The sequence below is a fragment of the Leptodactylus fuscus genome, chromosome 5, assembly GCF_031893055.1.
Source record: "Leptodactylus fuscus isolate aLepFus1 chromosome 5, aLepFus1.hap2, whole genome shotgun sequence".
Taxonomy (NCBI): domain Eukaryota; kingdom Metazoa; phylum Chordata; class Amphibia; order Anura; family Leptodactylidae; genus Leptodactylus; species Leptodactylus fuscus.
The window spans coordinates 185,986,756-186,007,236 of NC_134269.1; the positions used below are offsets into that span (position 1 = coordinate 185,986,756).

The following is a 20,481-nucleotide window of genomic DNA, read 5'->3' on the forward strand; positions in this document are numbered from 1 at the left end:
CGTATAATATAGAACAAGAAAAGACTACAATTACTGTATATCATACTGCAAACTAAAACTGTGATCATAAAATAAAACCACCAAGTTGTGTGCACGGCTTGAAATGAACCATTTAAAAAAAAAAAAAAAAAAAAAAAATTCTACTTCTCAAAAGTCCCAGTTTATAGGGTAAAGAGACTTGTGGATGATGTGCACCGATGGCTCCTTTATGTGTGTGCACCGACGTGTGCAGGGTTTTTTTCCAGACATTTCTAGGAGTAATTCATGGAGGTTGGATATGACTGAAATCATTAGTCAGACTATAAGAAGAGGGGATTCCTAATGATCAGGAGAATGGAGGACTCCTTGCATCCTCTTCGTGAATGATGCACCAATGTGCTTGTGAGATCTCCATTCATTTGTAAAGGACGCTCATGAATGCAATCTGAGGCAACACCAAGGAAGCGAATGGAGCGATGGCACTCCAAGTCCCTTCACGATGTACTCACCTCTATGGGAGCTTCTGATATGTTCTGTTCTTATGACATGGAACAAGATAGGATATGTTCTATAACCATTAGGAAAAATCTGACCATTGGACTCCCCTCGGAGAGGTCTGCACACTCGGTTGTGTACATTACGCCTCAGACTATCTAGTCTAACTTCCTATCAGCTGACTTAAGTTAGGACATTAAATGTGTCTAAAAAGCGTCAAACACTCTTTGAACCCCAAATTGATTTTTCATACTGATGACCTATTAAGAGGATAGGTCTGGGTCCTGGTGTTAGACCTCACAGATCATATATTGAAAAACTATCCTCTGCATCGGTGGAATGGTCACCAGTATTAAAAATCAATTTGAGGTCCAAAAATTCCTTTAAACTGAGACTAGGCGTAAAGCTCATTAGACTGTTTTCTTGGTGCAAATTACTCCAGAATTCTGACAGGTTTTGCTTAGAAAATCTCCCCCATAATGTTAAATCTTGTTTTAGGTCATATTTCCAAACGAGCTTGACAAGAAAGAGTGGCTTAGATGAAAAAGAGGCTGCAAGGATTGGAAAATATTTGACAATGAGGATCTAGCCACAGGATATGCATAACCTATCATCTGTTTTAGCAGCAGGAAGACATATACTATACTAGGTATACATCCATTTCAAGTGAATAAGAGTGGGACTGCAGTTCCAGTTGCCACCACTATTGTGTGTGGAGCTCCATACTTCGTATACAGCTTCCACTGAAATGGGGGGGAGCCTGGAACAGCAGCCCCCCCTCTCATTCACTTAAATAGGAGTAGGGCTGTACCTAATGTATGGCTTTCTGCAGCCAAATCAGGATGGGGTCCTGGTCCAAACCCTGACTGATCTGATAATAATCACCTATCCTGTGGATAAATCATCAGTATCAAATACCTTCAGATCCTGGACAACCCCTTTAAGATGCCATAACATGTTACCATGTGCAAACATTTTGGCACAAAGCAAGCCAGATAATAGACACAAATTTAGACTAGTCTAAAGATACACCAGATTAATATTCCAGCATCAGTCACGGTGAGAAATCTGGAGAATTTTCAGACTACTAGTTTATTACACTATTAGGAAAAGTATTGAAAAGTAGGATTTAGGTAAAGTAGTTTTCTTGCTTACAGATATTAAAGACCCCCACTGACTAGTTGTTCTCCGCAGCTCAGTGTAGAGCCGGGTCCAAGTTATTGTAGCTCAGCTGCTATGGCCACTACGCAGTACACAACTGTACTTCCAAGTCCGTTCTGTATGTTACTTAAGGCAGCTGCAGAGAACAACAGCTTGGTGGACCCCGACCAATTTGACATTGATAGAAGGTCTGTGACTATAACACTATAATACAGAGCTCCACTTCTTCTCAAGCCAGTAACATAACGTCCAGTGGTGACATGGCCACACTGCAGCTCAGTCCTATTCAAATGAATTGGGAAGAGCTGTAATACCAAGTACAGCCACCACACAATATATGGCGCTCTACTTGGTAACTAGTGAAGAGGTTGCAGGGATCAATATCATAGTCCTGGACAAACCTGTTCAGGGCTGTGTTGATACAGAGACAAATATGGCTACTGATGCTTACCTGGTGAACAGATGCCATCAGCATCTAAGATTTCATGTCTCCAAATGGGCTTGCGGGTGGTGGCATCCAGCATAGGACCCATTACTTTATCGAAGGTCTGGTTGCTGTACCGTTTCAGAGTGCACTTGGCATTTTTATACACTAGACAACGTCCAAAGCCTAGGATGAGAGAGGCAAAAGATTAACATGAAGGTCTCACAAACACATATAGAGTCCCAATGTTATATATGGAAGCTGTGGAACAACCCAAATATACAACTAGCAAAGCACTGGTCTGTTAGATGTGACACCTTGGTCATAGTTAAATAGCCAGCAGTCACCACTAGGGTAGCTTTAAATGTCATTGCTCATGGCTGCGGCTCAACTCAAATCCATATATATAATACCCTGTGGTGGTAGCAAGTCTCAACAACCCCTTTCAATATGTGGCTACTGGGACAATCAGTTTGTGTCTCTGAGTCCCACCTCCGACATCAGATTTCACCTGGGAATTTCCCTACAGCAGCCCCTGCAGGAAAAAAGTAGTACTGCATAATGGCCACTCCTATAAACAGTCAGGTCCCAAGCAAAGAAATCCCCTCTATGAAGTCGACCTAACAGGGTATATAGGCAGAGATCATCTATATAATAAATCATGGGATTTGGAGCTTTGTAGAAGAATGAAATTTGGGGCCTGAAAATGAATGTAAGCTCAGGATTTACTTTAAAGGGGTGGGTTCATATGATTTGTTCTGGTGACAGACTCCCTTTAAAAACGGATGGTTTCAGTACTTACTTCCCGTGGGTTTCTGGTTCTGACCACTGGTGATGGGATGGAACCAGCCCCCGGCCCCCAATTGTTCACTGCTATACTATTGGGGCTTGCTGAATACATCATTATATTAGTAACGCCAGCCCCCATAGTACTGGTGACTAGGAGGGAGCAGGTGTAGTGACTTAGGCGCTGGTTCCAATCACACGACCCGGGGTAAGTACATACTGAAAGTCTCCCTGGAGAACTCTTTTAAGCCAAAACTTCATGGCTATTGGTCTACAACCATGTTTCTCTATGGGTAGGGGGTGGAGTGAGTTCATAGAGAGATACAATGGGAACAATAATGTACCCTGATGTACCTAATGTAATAATGTTACCACAACTGGCACCATGCAGCCCTAGACTATTCCATCCATAACAACTAGTCATATGATAGATAATATATCACTTGTAGGGAATACACAAAAGATGAAAACAATCAACCAGAATACACCTAGTACATACACCAATAGCTAAGCTATCCTTTAGCAGTAGTGATGCCACACAGTCACCATAGGAGGGTCTTGAAATAAATCCATATTAACGGACAGCATGTGCCTGTCAGAGACCCTGAGAGATGACACACACTGAGCCCCGAGCTTCAATACCCCCCAACAAAAGAATGGCACCTCCAATTAACATCACTCCATGGACAGACGCCTCTGCCCTATTGTTCCTTAAAGCAAAGCCCCAGGTCCCGGCACCTGAAATAAAGAACTTTTCACTCGGCGCACTCCTCTGCTTAATGGCGTGCTCAGTAATGGGCATTGGGGTACCCCCGTCTGATATTAGAGTTGGCTACAGCTTAAGGAGCAAGCTATTGAAAGGCAACCATGAATTGAACACAATGGCCGACACACACAAGAGTTTTATTTTTCTTATGGATTCTATTTTACAGATGAGGGGGAAAAAAAAAAATCTGCTATTTAGTTCCAGTTGTATTGACACAGGCGCAAAAGAAGCAAAAGCAGACATTAATGTCAAAGATGGATGTCTGGGAAGGGTTTTATGGGAGCCTAGCAACCGCCGCTGGCCATCTTGTCTATTAGAGGGATGAAAAGGTTGGCGTGTGCTGTGTATACAGGAGGAAAAGTGATCCAAGTCCTTGTGACGGGAGACACTCATTTATTTCTCACTAATGACCCCCCTCCCCAAATCCCAGCCCAATTAGCCCAAATGATAATACAGATAAGGACGGAATTTGTTTTGCAAACAGAAGGTGGGAATGAATAGGCGACTACCGTTCTCTAATATGCCGAAGAAAGGGGCGAGAGAAATAGATCTACTACAGCTTTGGCGCTTTTGACAATCTACAGCACCAGAGGCACGAGGATGAGTTTGTAAAAAACACAAAAAAATCATCGACTTTAATTTTATTAAAAATGCAGTTTTAAAAACAGCGCCAGTTTTATCCACTGGTTGAGACTAGTAGTGCAGCCTAAGGGCTCGTTCACATCTGCGTTCTTCTTTCCTTATTGCAGGTTTCCGTTTCCTGCATAAAACAGATGCAGGAGACGGAAGCCTGCAGGAGACTCTCACCCATTCATTTGAATGGGTGAGAAAGCTGTCCGGCCGTGCGCGGCAGTGAGCGTTTTGCGCTCTCCGCCGCGAAACCGGGTTTTATAATCCGGACACAGAGTCGGACATGCAGTACTCTGTGTCCGGATAAAAAAATCCGGTTTCGCGGCGGAGAGCCTAAAACGCTCACCGCCGCGCACGGCCGGACCCGGTCTATGGTTTCCGTCTTCTGCCATGCAGAAGACGGAAACCATAGTACGGACACATTGAACGCAGGTGTGAACCCAGCGTAAGTGATTAGGTCAGAGCTTTTACAGCCCTGCCAAGGGATTAGTCTTCTATTCCGGCCTCCTTTGCTGACAATCCAGCTCTGTCATGTGACTTACCCTGCTCTACTCTGAGGACAAGCAGCAGGAGTAGAGCAGAGTCAGTCATGTGACGAACAGTAAGAGTGTCAGCACAGCAGGCTGAAGTAGCTGTGAAATTATTCGTATTGGTATCCCAGGGGACTAGTATCTATATTAATAAGCCGATTCAGCCGATTGATATTCTTTCCGATCCCTTCACACACATGCATGTCAGCTCAGCAGAGACTACACGTGTTCTCAATGGGGATCAGGGAATAATACATAGCTGGCAGATGCTTAGCTCCCATTAGAACAAAAAATTGGGCATGCTGAAAAATTGTCATGACTCTTGTGCCATTTGATAAATCTCCATACACATTACTCTAGGTTTACACTAAGGGTGCATTCACACTGAGTAAACGCTAGCTTATTTTGTAGAGTAAAATTACACTTGTAAATTTTGCTATCCCATTGACTTCAATGATATTTTTTTACAAGTGTAAAAATACGCCAGTAAAAAATACGCCAGTAAAAAATACGCCAGTAAAAATACGCTTGTAAAATATCATTGAAGTCAATGGGATAGCAAAATTTACAAGTGTAATTTTACTCTACAAAATAAGCTAGCGTTTACTCAGTGTGAATGCACCCTAACACTGGGTTCTATTGTTCTGGTCCACCAAAGGACGACCAAGCGCCATACATTTTATAGTGGTTGTGCTTGGTATTGCAGCTCACTCTCATTCCCTTGAATGGCAGAGCTGCAACATGGTCATGTGACCAGTGACCCTAACATCACTGGTCTGGGCACCACGGTCATTAATATCGTAGTTCCAGAAAAACCTTTTAAGCCTGGGTTCACACCAGTGCTTGGATTCTGTTCGGGGATGTCGTCTCCTAATCCGCTTGAAAAATGTGGAGAGAAAAGTCCTTTGCCCTCTGCATTTTTTTGGGCGGAAACTGGGTGGACCACATTATAGTCTACAAGGTTCGCAGGTTTACAGGGGTAACTGCTTTTTAAAAGGATTGGGTTTCCGTTTATCGGGTCCCCAATTGGACCTGAAGAATGGAAACCCAAGTGCAGGAGTGAACCTAGAGTCATAGTATCCATCACCTATCCAGTCCCATTAATTCTGGGCTAATAGGACTTTACCATGCACACAATACAGTGTTAGCACCTGCCTGAATGTCACTTACCTCTGTCCAATGAGGCTTTATTTAACACAAGGGCATCCTCTATATCATAGCCACTGTAGCTCATCACCGCCACGGTGGCGTTCTGTCCAGCAGGAAGTTTTTCAAAGTCTATGAGTTCAATAGTCTTTGTTTTCACCATCGGCCTTTGTGGATATGCCAGCAAATACATTAAGGTGTCTATTCTGTTCCTCTGGTTGTATCCAATAGTCCCTAAAGGGAGAAAAAAGATGTATAATCACAAAATTATACTCAACATTTTCTATAGAAAACGTTTAGGCTATGCAAACATATTCAAAAGTGATTTGACCAGGAAAGTGTCCAAGCCATGTGTACCATGCTGCTAGCCCAACCTTTGCAGCACTGTATCATTGCAGCACTTATGGTCGCCCTGTTGGAGGCTGCAAAAGACTTGAGACTGGGAAGGAGATTCACCTTCCAGCAAGACAATGACCCTAAACCTACAGCCAGAGCTACAGTGGAATATTCCTGTGTTAGAATGGCCCGTTCACAGTCTAGACCTAAATCCCATTGAGCATCTGTGGCAAGACATGAAAATTTCTGTTCACAGACGGCTGCAAAGATTGCAAATATGGCTGCAAAGAAAAATGGGCAAAAACTTCAGTCTCTAGGTGTGCAAAGACCCCAAAAGACTTGCAGCTGTCAATGCAGTGAAAGGCGGTTCTACTGATATAGGGGGGGCTGAAGACTTTTGCACATCACACTTCAAATTTTTATCTGAGTAAAATTTTGAAAACCGTGTATCATTTTCCTTCCACTTCACAATTCTCTGTTACTTTGTGATCACTTGAAATCTCAATAAAAATGCATTTAAGTTTGTGGTTGTAAGGTAACAAAATGTGGAAAAAAAAAGTTCAAAGGGGTAGGAATACTTTTGCAAGCACTGTAGTGAATGTAAATGTGGTCGTTTTGCAACATAATGTGACTATGACAAAAACAGAATATGCATGAAGGTGACCCATTCTCCTCATCGCTGGGTGACCCAGTGGTCGGAACTCCAGCAATCAAAAACGTAACCCTTGTCCTGTGGATAGGGAATAAGTGTCCTTAAATAGTCACACAATGTTGTGTGACCAAACACATGAATGTCAAAAACGACCCTGTGATTGCTGTTTGAGGCCAAGGTACCACATTGCGGAACCACAGCTTTTTTTTTTGTTGCAGATTTTGTTGCGTTTTTTTGAGCCAAAGTCAGGAGTGGATTGAGCAGAAGGGAGAAGTATAAGAACTTTTTACAGAGTTTCTATTCCTTTTGCCACAGTCATTCTTGGCTTTGGCTCAAAAAAAACCCCCCAAAAAACAAAAAAAACCTGTGTTTCCGCAACGTGGGGCCTTAGCCTTAACAACACAATAGAGGAAATTTATTATGCCTTGTATGCTAGGTCACTAATTTTGGGCGAAAATCGTTTTTTACGCCACTTTCCTGAAAGAGGGCATGCAAATGGTCATATGATTATTTATGGTCAGTTTACTGGTGTAAATGATTCCTGAAATCTAGACATGCCCCATTTTTATCGTTTTCTCAGATCCATCAGTAAGCTCAAGTCTATGAAAGATCTGTGAAAACAGAAGCAAAAACCATTAAAGAAAAAAAAACAAAACAGTCCGTTATTTCATTGTTTGTGCGAATTTAGCCTTAGTATTTTGGTAGGTCACGTGTGTCCTTGCAATCATGGATAAATGCAAGTCATGTGTGAGATTTGCTGCAACATCTAAATGGAAAAAAGGGAAGCAATGTCAGGCTAAGTTCACACCTGAAATGTCCTTCCATTCTTCTGAACTGTCAGAGTAATGGGGAAAAAAAAGGGACACATTTGGATGACTGACCTGAACGAAGTTCAAGGGACTGTAATACTATAATGGGGTCCGGCGGATTTCTCTTAAGCAGAAAATGCCGGAAAAAGAGTAAGGTTTGTGTATATATATATATATATATATATATATATATATCTCCCTATCTTATAAAAATGAATTCTTGTCAGTCTGTCTGTCTGTCTGTCTGTACTCTAATGCGAACCAAACGACTGGACCGATCTTCACCAAATTTGGTACAGAGATACTTCAGGTATCCGGGAAGGTTTAAGACGAGACTCCAACTCGCTCGGACGTACCGTTGCTGAGATACAGCATTCCAAATACAGTGCCCCCCCCTTAGCCAATACAAACCTGCAAGTCTTTCACTCATATTCCAACTGCAATACACACGGTCACTCCACATGCACAATACAACACTAATATCCAAACTGAGATACACGCATCAGAGGATTAGATACACAGATCAGCACACAGTATCACATGCCAGAGGATTAGATACACTGGTCTGCACACAGTCCCACACACCAGAGGATTAAATACGCATTTCTGCACACAGTTCCACACACTGAAGGATTTGATACGTGCATTTGCACACGATTTCACATGCCAAAGGATTAGATACAGGCGTCTACACACAGTTCCACACTCCAGAGGATTAGATACGTGCATCTGCACACATTTGTACACGCCATAGGATTAGATACACGCGTCTGCACAGTTCCACATTCCAGAGGATTAGATATGCGCGTCTGCACACAGTTCCACATTCCAGAGGATTAGATACACGCATCTGCACATAGTTGTACATGCCATAGGATTAGATACACGCGTCTGCACACAGTACCACATGCAGTAGGATTAGATGCGCGCGTCTACACATAGTTCCACACACCAAAGGATTAGATATGCACGTCTGCACACAGTACCACACGGGGGAGGATTAGATACGCGCGTCTACACACAGTACCACATGCCATAGGATTAGATACGCGCATCTGCACACAGTACCACATGCCGGGGGATTGGATACGCGCCTCTTCACACAATACCATACAAGGGAGGATTAGATACACGTGTCTTCACACAGTTGTACACGCCATAGGATTAGATACACGGGTCTGCACACAGTCCCACACACCAGAGGATTAAATACGCACTTCTGCACACAGTACCACATGCCATAGGATTAGATACGTGCGCCTGCACACGGTTCCACATGCCGAAGCATTAGATACAGGCGTCTACACACAGTTCCACACTCCAGAGGATTAGATACACAGATCAGCACACAGTATCACACGCCAGAAGATTAGATACACGGGTCTGCACACAGTCCCACACACCAGAGGATTAAATACGCATTTCTGCACACAGTTCCACACACTGAAGGATTTGATACACGCGTCTGCACACGGTTCCACATGCCGAAGGATTAGATACAGGCGTCTACACACAGTTCCACACTCCAGAGCATTAGATACGTGCGTCTGCACACATTTGTACACGCCATAGGATTAGATACACGCGTCTGCACAGAGTACCACATGCCGTAGGATTAGATACACGCATCTACACACAGTTCCACATTCCAGAGGATTAGATACGCGCATCTGCACACAGTTGTACACGCCATAGGATTAGATACACGCGTCTGCAGACAGTACCACATGCAGTAGGATTAGATACGCGCGTCTACACATAGTTCCACACGCCAAAGGATTAGATACGCGCCTCTTCACACAATACCACATTTTGGAGGATTAGATACGTGTCTCTGCACACAGTACCACAAGCCAGAGAATTAGATACGTGTCTCAGCACACAGTATCACACAGGGGAGGATTAGCTATGCGTGTTTACACACAGTACCACACGGGGGAGGATTAGATACGCGCGTCTACACACAGTACCACATGCCATAGGATTCGATATGCGCATCTGAACACAGTACCACATGCCGGGGGATTGGATACACGCCTCTACACACAGTTCCACACGCCGTAGGATTAGATACGCGCCTCTTCACACAATACCACACGGGAGGATTAGATACACGTGTCTTCACACAGTTGTACACGCCATAGGATTAGATACACGCGTCTGCACACAGTACCACATGCCGTAGGATTAGATACGCGCGTCTACACACAGTACCACATGCCGTAGGATTAGATACACGTGTCTACACACAGTTCCACACGCCGTAGGATTAGATACGCGCCTCTTCACACAATACCACACAGGGGAGGATTAAATATGTGAGTCTGCACACAGTACCACACGCCAGAGGATAAGATAAGCGCGTCTGCACACAGTACCAAATTCCGTAGGATTAGATACGCACGTCTGCACACAGTACCACATGCCGTAGGATTAGATACCCACGTCTACACACAGTTCCACATGCCGTAGGATTAGATACGCGCCTCTTCACACAATACCACACGGGGAGGATTAGATATGTGCATCTGCACACAGTACCACACCAACAAGGATTGGATACTTGCATCTAAACACAGTACTACACGGGGAAGGATTAGATACAGCTTTACTCCAGGTATCCATAACAACTGATCACAGGTTTTTCACTGACATCCAAAATGAGATACACATAATCGCTTATGGACATACACACAAACAACATACAAAATACACCAGTGCAAAATTGGACAATTCTTATGGGGCCACTACACAAACATAAAATGTAATATACCCGTGCGAAGCCGGGTCCTCCCTCTAGTATATATATATATATACATATACCCACACACACACATATATACACTCTATATATTTTATACATAACACATCCATCCATTTCCCCTCGTCCAGGAGTGAATACCCAGACTTTGCCTTCAGCTGCACAATGCCCGGCCCGCCATGTTGATGTGATTAGCCCACCGCAGATGATTTCAGATTAGGTCTCAGGTCATAACATGTCAGATGTTTTGTATTGTTAGACTGAACATTCCTCCAAAACATTTTATAGCGGTGTAAAGTTACCCGGATTATTATGCAGGTGATTTCCAAACAACAAAAGGTCCCCGGCACAAAGCCCGGCATCCCGAGCAGTGAATGCAGCAGGATTGTTGGTTTAATAACACATAAAGAAACAATAAAGAATGATAAAGGTCGAGAGTAATGAAACCAACTGCGAGCCAAAGGAATAGGCAAACTGCAAAGCTGGGGCTCTCCAGATGTTGTGACACTGCAGCTCTCAGTCATTCAGTAGAGATCGCTTACTTGGTTATCAGAACACCACTTGCTTACTCAGTCTTGTCAAGAGAGCTTGCTCGCTCGCTCGCTCGCTCAGTCAGTCCGTCCGTCAGGAGAGCTCGCTCAGTCAGTCAGCAGAGCTCACTTGGTCAGTCAATCAGTTAGTTGAGCTCGCTGAATCAAGACAGTAGAGCTCGCTCGCTCAGTCAGTAGTAAGGAGAGCTCACTTGCTCACCACAATGAAAGGAAATTACGGAAAATTTCTAATGCTCCCAACTGTGAGGCTTCTATAACTCTCATGTTTGCGGCCGCAAAATTACGCGCGTTATACGCCCGTAACGACCCATTGAAATGAATGAGATCTGTTTTGAGCGCTCACATTCTGACACATGTATACGTGCCAGAATGCGAGCGCATTAACTCTGTGTGAACTGGCCCTATAAATGGAATATATAAACTTAATAGAAGGTACTGCTATAACTTTACTTTCTATCCGTCCCAGCGCAGCTCTGTTTTCATTCCTTTATGACATATTCATACACGTTGGGCGTCTGATGTCGATTCTCCCTTTCTTCGGTGAGGGTTTTTATCTGACTCCTTATTCTTTATTCAGGTGTTTGGTAATAACAGGCAGAAACAAAGGCCTTTTTTACTGCTTAAGATATCTCGCAGCCTTTGTATCCTGACCATCGGCAGTAACGTCAGCGCATTGTATCCAAGGAGCTAAATGTGCAGGACCCAGGGTCAGGACAGCTGAATACACCAACCTCACAAAACACAGACAATGAATTGCAAATGACACTCCAAACAAAAAAGACAGGGAGGAAAAAAAAACCTCATTCAGGGGAAAGACGACAAAAGGACCGAGCGGGGCTGAATTGGCTTTCTGTACACACGGATCCTGTCTGACTGTGTGTGGCAAGAAACTAAAGGTTTTCCAGCCAAGAAAGGCAAAAACTGGCCCCGCGTTTCTTCTTACTACCCGGAAATCTGTGTCTAAAGCGGTTCTCTGGCTCAAGCGGCGCAGGCTGTCGTCTTACTATCAAAATTCACTTTTTTGTGAGATGATTTTATTATTTAAAACAAGTCAATTAAAAACTGCTGCAGAACATCAAAATACCGCACTAAGCTACTGAAGAACATCATACATACCTAAGCTGCTGCAGAACAGCACAATGCACACCTCAGCTGCTGCAGAGCATCATAATACACACCTCAGCTGCTGCAGAGCATCATAATACACACCTCAGCTGCTGCAGAACATCATAACACATACCTCAGCTGCTGCAGAACATCATACTACACACCTCAGCTGATGCCGAACATCAAAGTACCGCACTAACCTACTGAAGAACATCATACATACCTAAGCTGCTGCAGAACAGCACAATACACATCTCAGCTTCTGCACAGCATCATAATACACACCTTAGCTGCTGCAGAACATCATAATACACACCTCAGCTGCTGCAGAACCTCATAGCACACACCTCAGCTTCTGCAGAACATCCCAATGCAAACCTTAGCTGCTGCAGAACCTCATTACACGCAGCTGAGATGTGTATCATAAGGAGTAATGCACCACTACTGTGTTTAGTAAGGATACTGAAAGTTACCTGCGACTTATATACACACAATATATACATATGCATGCAGAAGATGGAAACCTGAGAACGGAGTCCAGCTGTTAGCGCCGGTGAGTGTTTTATGTTCTCCGTGGCGAAACCGTTTTTTTTTTTTTTTTTTTTTTAAAAACCGGACACAGAATACTGCATGTCCGACTCTGTGTCCAGTTTAAAAAAAAACGGTTTCGCCGCAAAGAGCATAAAACGCTCACCGGCACTCACAGCCGGACGCTTTTCATTCCCATTCAAATGAATGGGTTTGAAAAGATGCCGGCAGGTTTCCGTCTCCTGCCCTGTTTTGTGCAGGAAACGGAAACCTGTAGAATGGACTCCCGGGCGCAGATGTGAACGAGCCCTTATTAAGACTCAGGGCGGGTTCACACCAGCTCCTGATCTCCGTTATGCAGGTTTCCGTTTTCTGTCGGCAGAAGACGGAAACCAACATTGACTGTCCACCGGTGAGCGCCCCTGAGCATCTTCTGCTCTCCGCGGCGAAACTGTTTTTTTGTTTTTGTTTTAAACAGACACAAAGTCCTGCATGTCCGACTTTGTGCCCGGTTAAAAAAAAAAACAAACAAAAAAAACGGTTTCGCCGTGGAGAGCAGAAGACTCTCACGGGCAGGAAACAGAAACCTGCATAACGGAGATCAGGCGCAGGTGTGAACCCGCCCTCACCAGTCTTAATAAATCTGTCATTTAGCATTAACTATATTGACAGTCAAATATCTTCTGGTTCTTTACTGATATTATACAAAAAGGAATGGGACACGCAATGTATCTGATCGTAACAATTTTTCTAGCTCCCATCATGCACTGCTCTCTGGTAACAGGAATGCTGGGAGTTGACATGAGCTATATGCTCTGAAGGCTTACACTCTTAGACAACCGACGACGATGACAACAACAACAACGGATCTCTTACCCATAGCTTGTTTCCCCATAGCACACTGATACGTGTTTCTTGGGGACTGGTTGTGATGTGGGTACGGGATAAGCCCAGCACAAACCCCAAGCAACGTGAAGGGTTCAATCTCCAAATGAGTGGTCTGCCTAAGACACAAAAAAAACAAAAAACAAAAAAAAGGACACAAATATCATATAATACTATAACGTATCTAATCATATACTAAACATCACAGCAATACGATACAATATAAGATATTATATGAATGGCTGCTTATTATCGGATGGCTAGCAGTTGCTCTAGTTTACATGCAAGCTCAGTTTTATTTTGTAGGTAGGCCTACCAACTTAAACATTTTTGACTTAAAGTTGGCAGGCCTACTTATGAAATAAAACGAAGATAGAAAAGTCATCTAAAGAAAGTGGTTGAACGTGGTTATGTTTCCACCCGCAAGTTGCTGCGAATGCAAAATGCCAGTCGCCAGAAATAAAGCCTTGTGATATTACAGCAAACTGCACATAAAAACAAAATCTAATTCACTTTCATAAGGCTTCGTGCTCATGATTGTAGTTTTGTGCGGGTCTGTGGATAGCAGAACCAACATGGATGATAAAGATCACATCAAAATAAAAGGACCAAGCAAAAACGGACACCAATAGGACTTGCTCCATAATTTGTGGCTCAGTCCTACGGCCCCAGGTTCATAAAAAAAATTAAAAAATACAGCCATGTATACAGAACCAAAGAAGTGAATAGGTCTGTATGCTATTACGTATATATCATAACAGATAGGCACATGGACCAAAAATAAAGTTGTGTGCATAAGTCCTTACTTATGAGAAAGGCAGAGCACTGGCAGAACACTGTGAACTTAGCCCAGGCGCCATGTAGCCCCAGCAGCAATACAACAAATCCTATCGAGGTCCAATTCTCACTAACCAAAACGTAGTAAACTGTAATGAAAATAGTGTTGCTGTGTTCTGCCTGAATTTGCTGCTCACTCCCTGTTACTTGGAGATTTCTGTTTTTAGAAACCATCAGGTACAAGAGGGGAACACAGGAAATGTAGATGCTGTGGAGAGAGACCTGCCACTCCCTCTCCAAGTCTACACACAGCACGGAAGGAGTCTGTAGCTTCTCATAGTGAGTCTAAGGAGCGTTTATCTACTTCTGACCAGCTGCTTATGTTATTGCTGATGGGATGTTAGTCATAAACACTAAGCAGTTTTTCTGAATGTACTCAGATTTTTCTTTCTTCTGTGAATGATCTTTTTAGCTTCATCATAACCTGGATTTGCAGTCAAGTGTCCCAGGATCTCATATGTTATGGTGATTTGGCCTTTTCTCAGCTACTTGTTTGCTATTTTACAGTTACTTCAAGCAGAATTATATGTAAATAAAAGAGTAGTAGTAATAAAGGATGAGGTGGGGCAGACTGCTCTGTACTGTACAAGCTCTCTGTCTCAGGGTGAAATGTAAAATGTGCTGCAGCCATAATGGGGCTATTAACAACACAAAAACTGATAGGACATCATGAAGACTTACAAAGCCAGAGAACAAATTGCCCACCGGGACCTTGCACATATCAATTTTTCATGAAAACTCAGGTACCTTTTAAATTTAAAGTTTTTGCAAAACACTATAAAAGCGGTAACTTACTTGTTTATCGAGTGTTCATACAGGGATATGTAACAATCGTTCTCTTCATTCACGTCCAAATATTCCACCAGACCTTCATGCAGAAAATCCTCAAAGCTCCTGCAAACGGTCAGTGAAATAATGAGGCCTGCAGCCCACCACTCACGTAATAACAGCCATGTATAAAATCCCTGATCCCAGGAGCGATCACCTGCTCAAGTCGTCTGCCAGGCACAAGGAGCCAGACACGGCCTCGAGAGGATCTGCTTTATTCCTTCTTATCACTTTTTAAGAGCTTTGCTGTACTTAAGACCCTCTATACTCTGGGTGATACTTCTCTTCTGATATGAATAGGACTATACTAAGGGAAATCCAAATCCTGGTATTATCCCTCGTGTTTTTTTCTACACTTTATAATTGGCATTTACAGTTATAACAATGACAAAATGAAATAAAGGCGAAAAAAAGATGAGAATATGTGAGCGCTGTACACAAAATAGGAAAAAGAAAATCAATAAGATCGTCACAAATGGTTGTTTGGAATGGTATTACAGTCTTCATGTACCCAACCCAAATTTAAAGGGGCTTTCCAGGCTTAATAATCACTGACTGATGATTACAATAAGTCATCAATTTTAGATTGTGGGGTTCTGATACTTGCGGGCTGTTTGAAGGGCCGCAGTGTTTGAGTGAGTGCTGCAGCCTCTCCACTACTTACCATGCAGAGTGCCGTACATTGTTAAGTGGCTGTGTTTGGTATTGCAGCTCAGTCCCATTCACCTGAACGGGACTGAGCTGAGAGTAGGCCATGTGAATGATGAATATGACATCACATGTTATTCAGAAAACTGATCGGATCTCCACTGATCTTCAAATGACCTAATGGAAGATCATCAAGTAATGTCCCTAAAAAAAATCCCTATAAAGAAGCATTACCTTCTCCTAATGTGACAACATATCAGTAGGATACATCTACCAACCTGGAGAATGAAGTGGAGGTCAATTCAGTACTGCATACCTTCACTGTGTGCAATGGTACCAGCAGCCCCCTACTATACACCCCAATATAAGTGAATGAAGCCAGCTGCATTTCCCTGCACATTTAGAAGGTTATATAGCGCTGCATCCCCCTGAGGTTATACCCCAAAGATTAGTTAGTGATGACACATTTTGGTGATGAGATAGGAATACCCTCTTAAAGCGGTTCTACAAACATTAGATGTCTGATCGCTAGGGGTCAAACGCAGAACCCCCATCAATCATGACAATGGAAGTTGCACTGTTCCCTGTGTGAACTGGTTGTTGATGCTAATAAAGCTGAGCTGTTGTGTCTATTGAAACCTGAAGGATTCCATGAAAACATGCGCCATGATGCCAGCATCCCCAACAGTGTCAGCATCTTAATGGGTATTTCACTTCAAGGAATTCCATCATTAGAATCCCATTTTCCACAAACATTATGTTGGAATAGCCTTTAGATAGGCTATTGATCTCCTTTCTTTTTCTGCTCTATACCGCAGTTTCTGAGAATTTTTGCTTTTCTTCATTATGCAAATGAGTCTTTAGAAAGCAGAGGAGGCGTCCCCTGTCCTCTTTTGGATATCCAGCGCTCCCTCTCTCTTCTTCTGCAGATGCCTCTCCGCCGCCGAGCTTCTGTTCGGGATTCCAATCCCGCACATGTTCAGTTGGATCTGCCATGCTGCATTGGGTAGAGCCGACTGTGCATGTCTGTTCAGCCATTTTCCTATGGCCTCTTACACGAGCATACTGCGCATGCTGTAAGAGGCCACAGGAAAATGAATAAACGGACATGCGCAGTCGGCTGTGCCCAACGCAACAAGACAGAGCCAACTGAGTATGCGCGAGATTTGTATCCCGAACAGAGACTCGGTGGCTAATGACATGACGGAGAGGAGTCTGCAGAAGAAAAGAGAGGTGGCGCTGGATCTCTGGAAGAATGTCTTCTTTGAGCACAGGAAAACAAGGAGAGACCCCGAGCCGATCCTCGTGTATTATCACTGAGTGAAATGGAAGCACAGATAGACGAGTGTCTGCTCACCTAGTTGGATTGTGATGGAGTCACAACAGCCCGACGGAGCCTTTAAACACAAGTCAGTGCTGGTAGCGTAGGACAGTTCAATAGGCAGTAGCTGCAGTGACGTCACAAGAACGTAATATAAGGATGCAATGGATGGACCAACCTGTTTGGGATACAGGCCGAAGGAAAGCGCTCACCAGGACATACCAGAAACTTCGTTCTTATTGGAATGAGAACATTAGACACCGCGTTTCGTACCACTGATGGTCCTTTCTCAAGTGCACAATTGCTTAAAATGACACAAATAAATACATCATAATTAAAAACACTAGTGTTTTTAGAGAATGGAGGGTTTTTAATTATGATGTATTTATTTGTGTCATTTTAAGCAATTGTGCACTTGAGAAAGGACCATCAGTGGTCTGAAACGCGTTGTGCAATGTTCTCATTCCAATAATAAAGAAGTTTCTGGCATCTCCGGGTGAGCACTGTCCTTCGGCCTGTATCCCAAACAGGTTGGTCCATCCATTACATCCATTCTTTGAGCACAGGGGACGCCTCCTGTGCTGTCTGAAAACTCATTTGCATGAAGTAGTAAACCGAAAATTCTCAAACAGCAGCATGGAACAGAAAAAGAAAGGTAGGAGAAGGCTTTCTAAAGGCTATTCTGACATGGTGTTTGTGGAGAATGGGATTCTAATGCTAGAATCCCTTTCACCTCTCATGAAGTATTTACTCTCCACCAGGTGGCAGCACTAAGCCGCAGCATGGTTCCACAGACATACCTATAGACTTAGCAGGAGTCAGTGTCATGTATGTCTTATAGCAGGGAGCCATGCACTGTATCAAAACGGCAGGCCAAGAATCAAAGCTGTCCGATACAGTTTCCATTTTTCAAAGTCAATGAATAAAAGGCATGGATTTGCATCCGGACAACAATTTTCCTAGACCTACAAAGGTTCTGGTCTGTAGTGATGAGATCAGTTCTATATTCCACGATAAACCGCTTTCACTACTGACCTGTATCCCTGAGACAGCTCTATGATGTGCTTGTTGGTCACCATCGATCTTTGGTTTTTCACAATAATGTAGGGTCTGCAAGAAATGAATATTAAAGTAGTAGTCACAATCTGGAATGCCATATTTAATTTTGCACCAAGACATCCACATGTCTGGTTGTGGAGAGGACAATAGCAAATCCAAACATATGTGAACATTGCATCCTAGTATCATGGACATATATTGGACATAAATATGGAGATTATCCACCTTCTACGTATACAAAATTGTACAGGGAGAGCTCTGTGTAAGGGGTCTGGCATTCAACACATGGAGGTCCAAGGTTTTGCACAAAAATTTAGTCTTTTTTTCTTTTATGCTACCCTCACCATTTCCTTGGAAGGGGGCATAGCAAGAGTCATAGTCATTCACACCGGTTTACTGGTGATGCCTGAAATCTACGCTAGTTAGGACCATGCGCACAGCCCAGAAAGAAGATGCTCCTATTTTATGACTAGGTACTGTATACCACATGTCATACATGCAGAAATTCCTGTGGCAGAGCAGGGCTTATCAAGCCAGCGCACTACCCACTGTACAATAGAGAATCAGTCTAAAAGCTGCAATACCAAAGAAAGCCACAGGTGACAGCGGTGTGCTATTTCTCAGGGAAAACAAACGCTACAAAGTATAAGAGCTTCCTTTATATTTCCCATTACTTTTGTAGCCAACTCCTGGGTTTGACTAAAAAAGCTGCAGCAAAGTCTGCTACAAAAAAAAAGCACATTTCTGCAACATGGCGGGGCCTTAGGGGTTCACAGTACCGTTGCTAATGTCCTTTGCTGTCTTGCGTCATAAGATGACAACAACGGACGTTAAACAAGTCTTGTAAACAGGTCTTTATCTTCTATTATAAAGATAAACAAACATGATGGGTCTGACACCTGCACCCCCGGCCAATCAGATGGTTGAAGATGATGCAGCGCAGCATGAACGCTGCCTGCTCTTCAGTACTTACCTACTGCAACGCTGTATATTTGTGCTTTTGGCTTTGCTTAGTATTGCAGTTCAGCCCATTTAATTGACTGGTGAATGCGACGTCGCATGGCCTGTGACGCGGAAGTGGAGCTCAGGGATCATTCAGCTGATCCATGGGGATAGGTCACAAACAAAAAAAACAAAAAAAAAAATCCCAGAAAACCCCTTTAACCCCTTAGTGACCAGCCTGTTTTGGACCTTAATGACCAAGCCAAATTTTTGGAATTTGCCCTGTGTGACTTTATCAGTGAATAATTCTGTAACAGTATATTGCATCCAAGCGATTCTGATATTGTTTTTTCGTGACATGTTGTACTTTACTGAGAAGGTAAAATTAGACTGATATAACTTGTGTAAATTTATTAAAAAACTCGCAAATGCTGAAAATTTTGAAAATTTTTCAATGTTTTCCATTTTTAGCTGCGATATCTCACATATACACAATAATACAGGGCAAAAAAGTTAGTAGTTATATATTTCCAAATGTTCCTTTTGTGTTTCAAGCATATTTGAGATAATTTTAGCATATTTGAGTAACTTAGACAATTTACAAGTTTATCAACTTTATAAGCAAATTTTGGAAATTTTGAGTGTGTCATTTTTTCCTGTACTAAGCGATGTTTGCAGACAGGAATAGGTGGCATAATGACAGAAACTCCCATTAAATGACCCAATTTGGAAAACTAGACCCCTTCAGGTATTCTTTGAGGGGTATAGTGAGCATTTTGATCAAACAAATATTGTTTTGCAAGAATTATTACAAATGACAAAAAAAAATTCATTTTCATTTTCTTCAAATATGTGTAATTTTAAAGCCAGTTTTTTTGCACACAACACATCAAAAAGAAGAAACACACCCCAAAATATATCACCCCACTTCTCCCGTGTTAAAAAATGTTCACTTTGTGGCCTTAGTCCTATGTACGCACATACAGTAGGGCCTAAGAGGTAGGGAGGGCCAAATGGATTTCAAAACACAAATTTTGCTTGCAGATATTTTATGTCCATTGCACATTCAAACAAGATTTGAGTTACCAAAGCAATTGAAACCCCCCATAAATGACACCATTTTATAAACTAGACCCCTTAGGGTATTCATTGAGGGGTATAGAGAGTACTTTGACCCTATAAGTTTTGAGAAAATTTGCGTCAAACAAAAAAAATTTCATATTTTTTACACAAGTATCATTTTATAGGCCGTTTTTTTTGCACATAACACAAGAAAATGAAGAAAAACACCCCAAAATAG

At 42.8% G+C, this 20,481-nt stretch overlaps 1 protein-coding gene across 1 annotated transcript in view; it reads right to left on the minus strand.

Annotated features, from left to right (window-relative positions):
* Positions 1 to 20,481, minus strand: part of POLR3B (RNA polymerase III subunit B) — a 76,251-nt gene that overhangs the window by 17,109 nt on the left and 38,661 nt on the right. Inside the window, exons 17-21 of the mRNA XM_075274822.1 lie at positions 18,216 to 18,290; positions 15,179 to 15,277; positions 13,538 to 13,665; positions 5,942 to 6,151; positions 2,087 to 2,245 (exon numbers count right to left, since the gene is read on the minus strand). Of these exons, the coding sequence (XP_075130923.1) occupies positions 2,087 to 2,245; positions 5,942 to 6,151; positions 13,538 to 13,665; positions 15,179 to 15,277; positions 18,216 to 18,290 (671 nt within the window). The remainder of the gene's footprint in view (positions 1 to 2,086; positions 2,246 to 5,941; positions 6,152 to 13,537; positions 13,666 to 15,178; positions 15,278 to 18,215; positions 18,291 to 20,481) is intronic.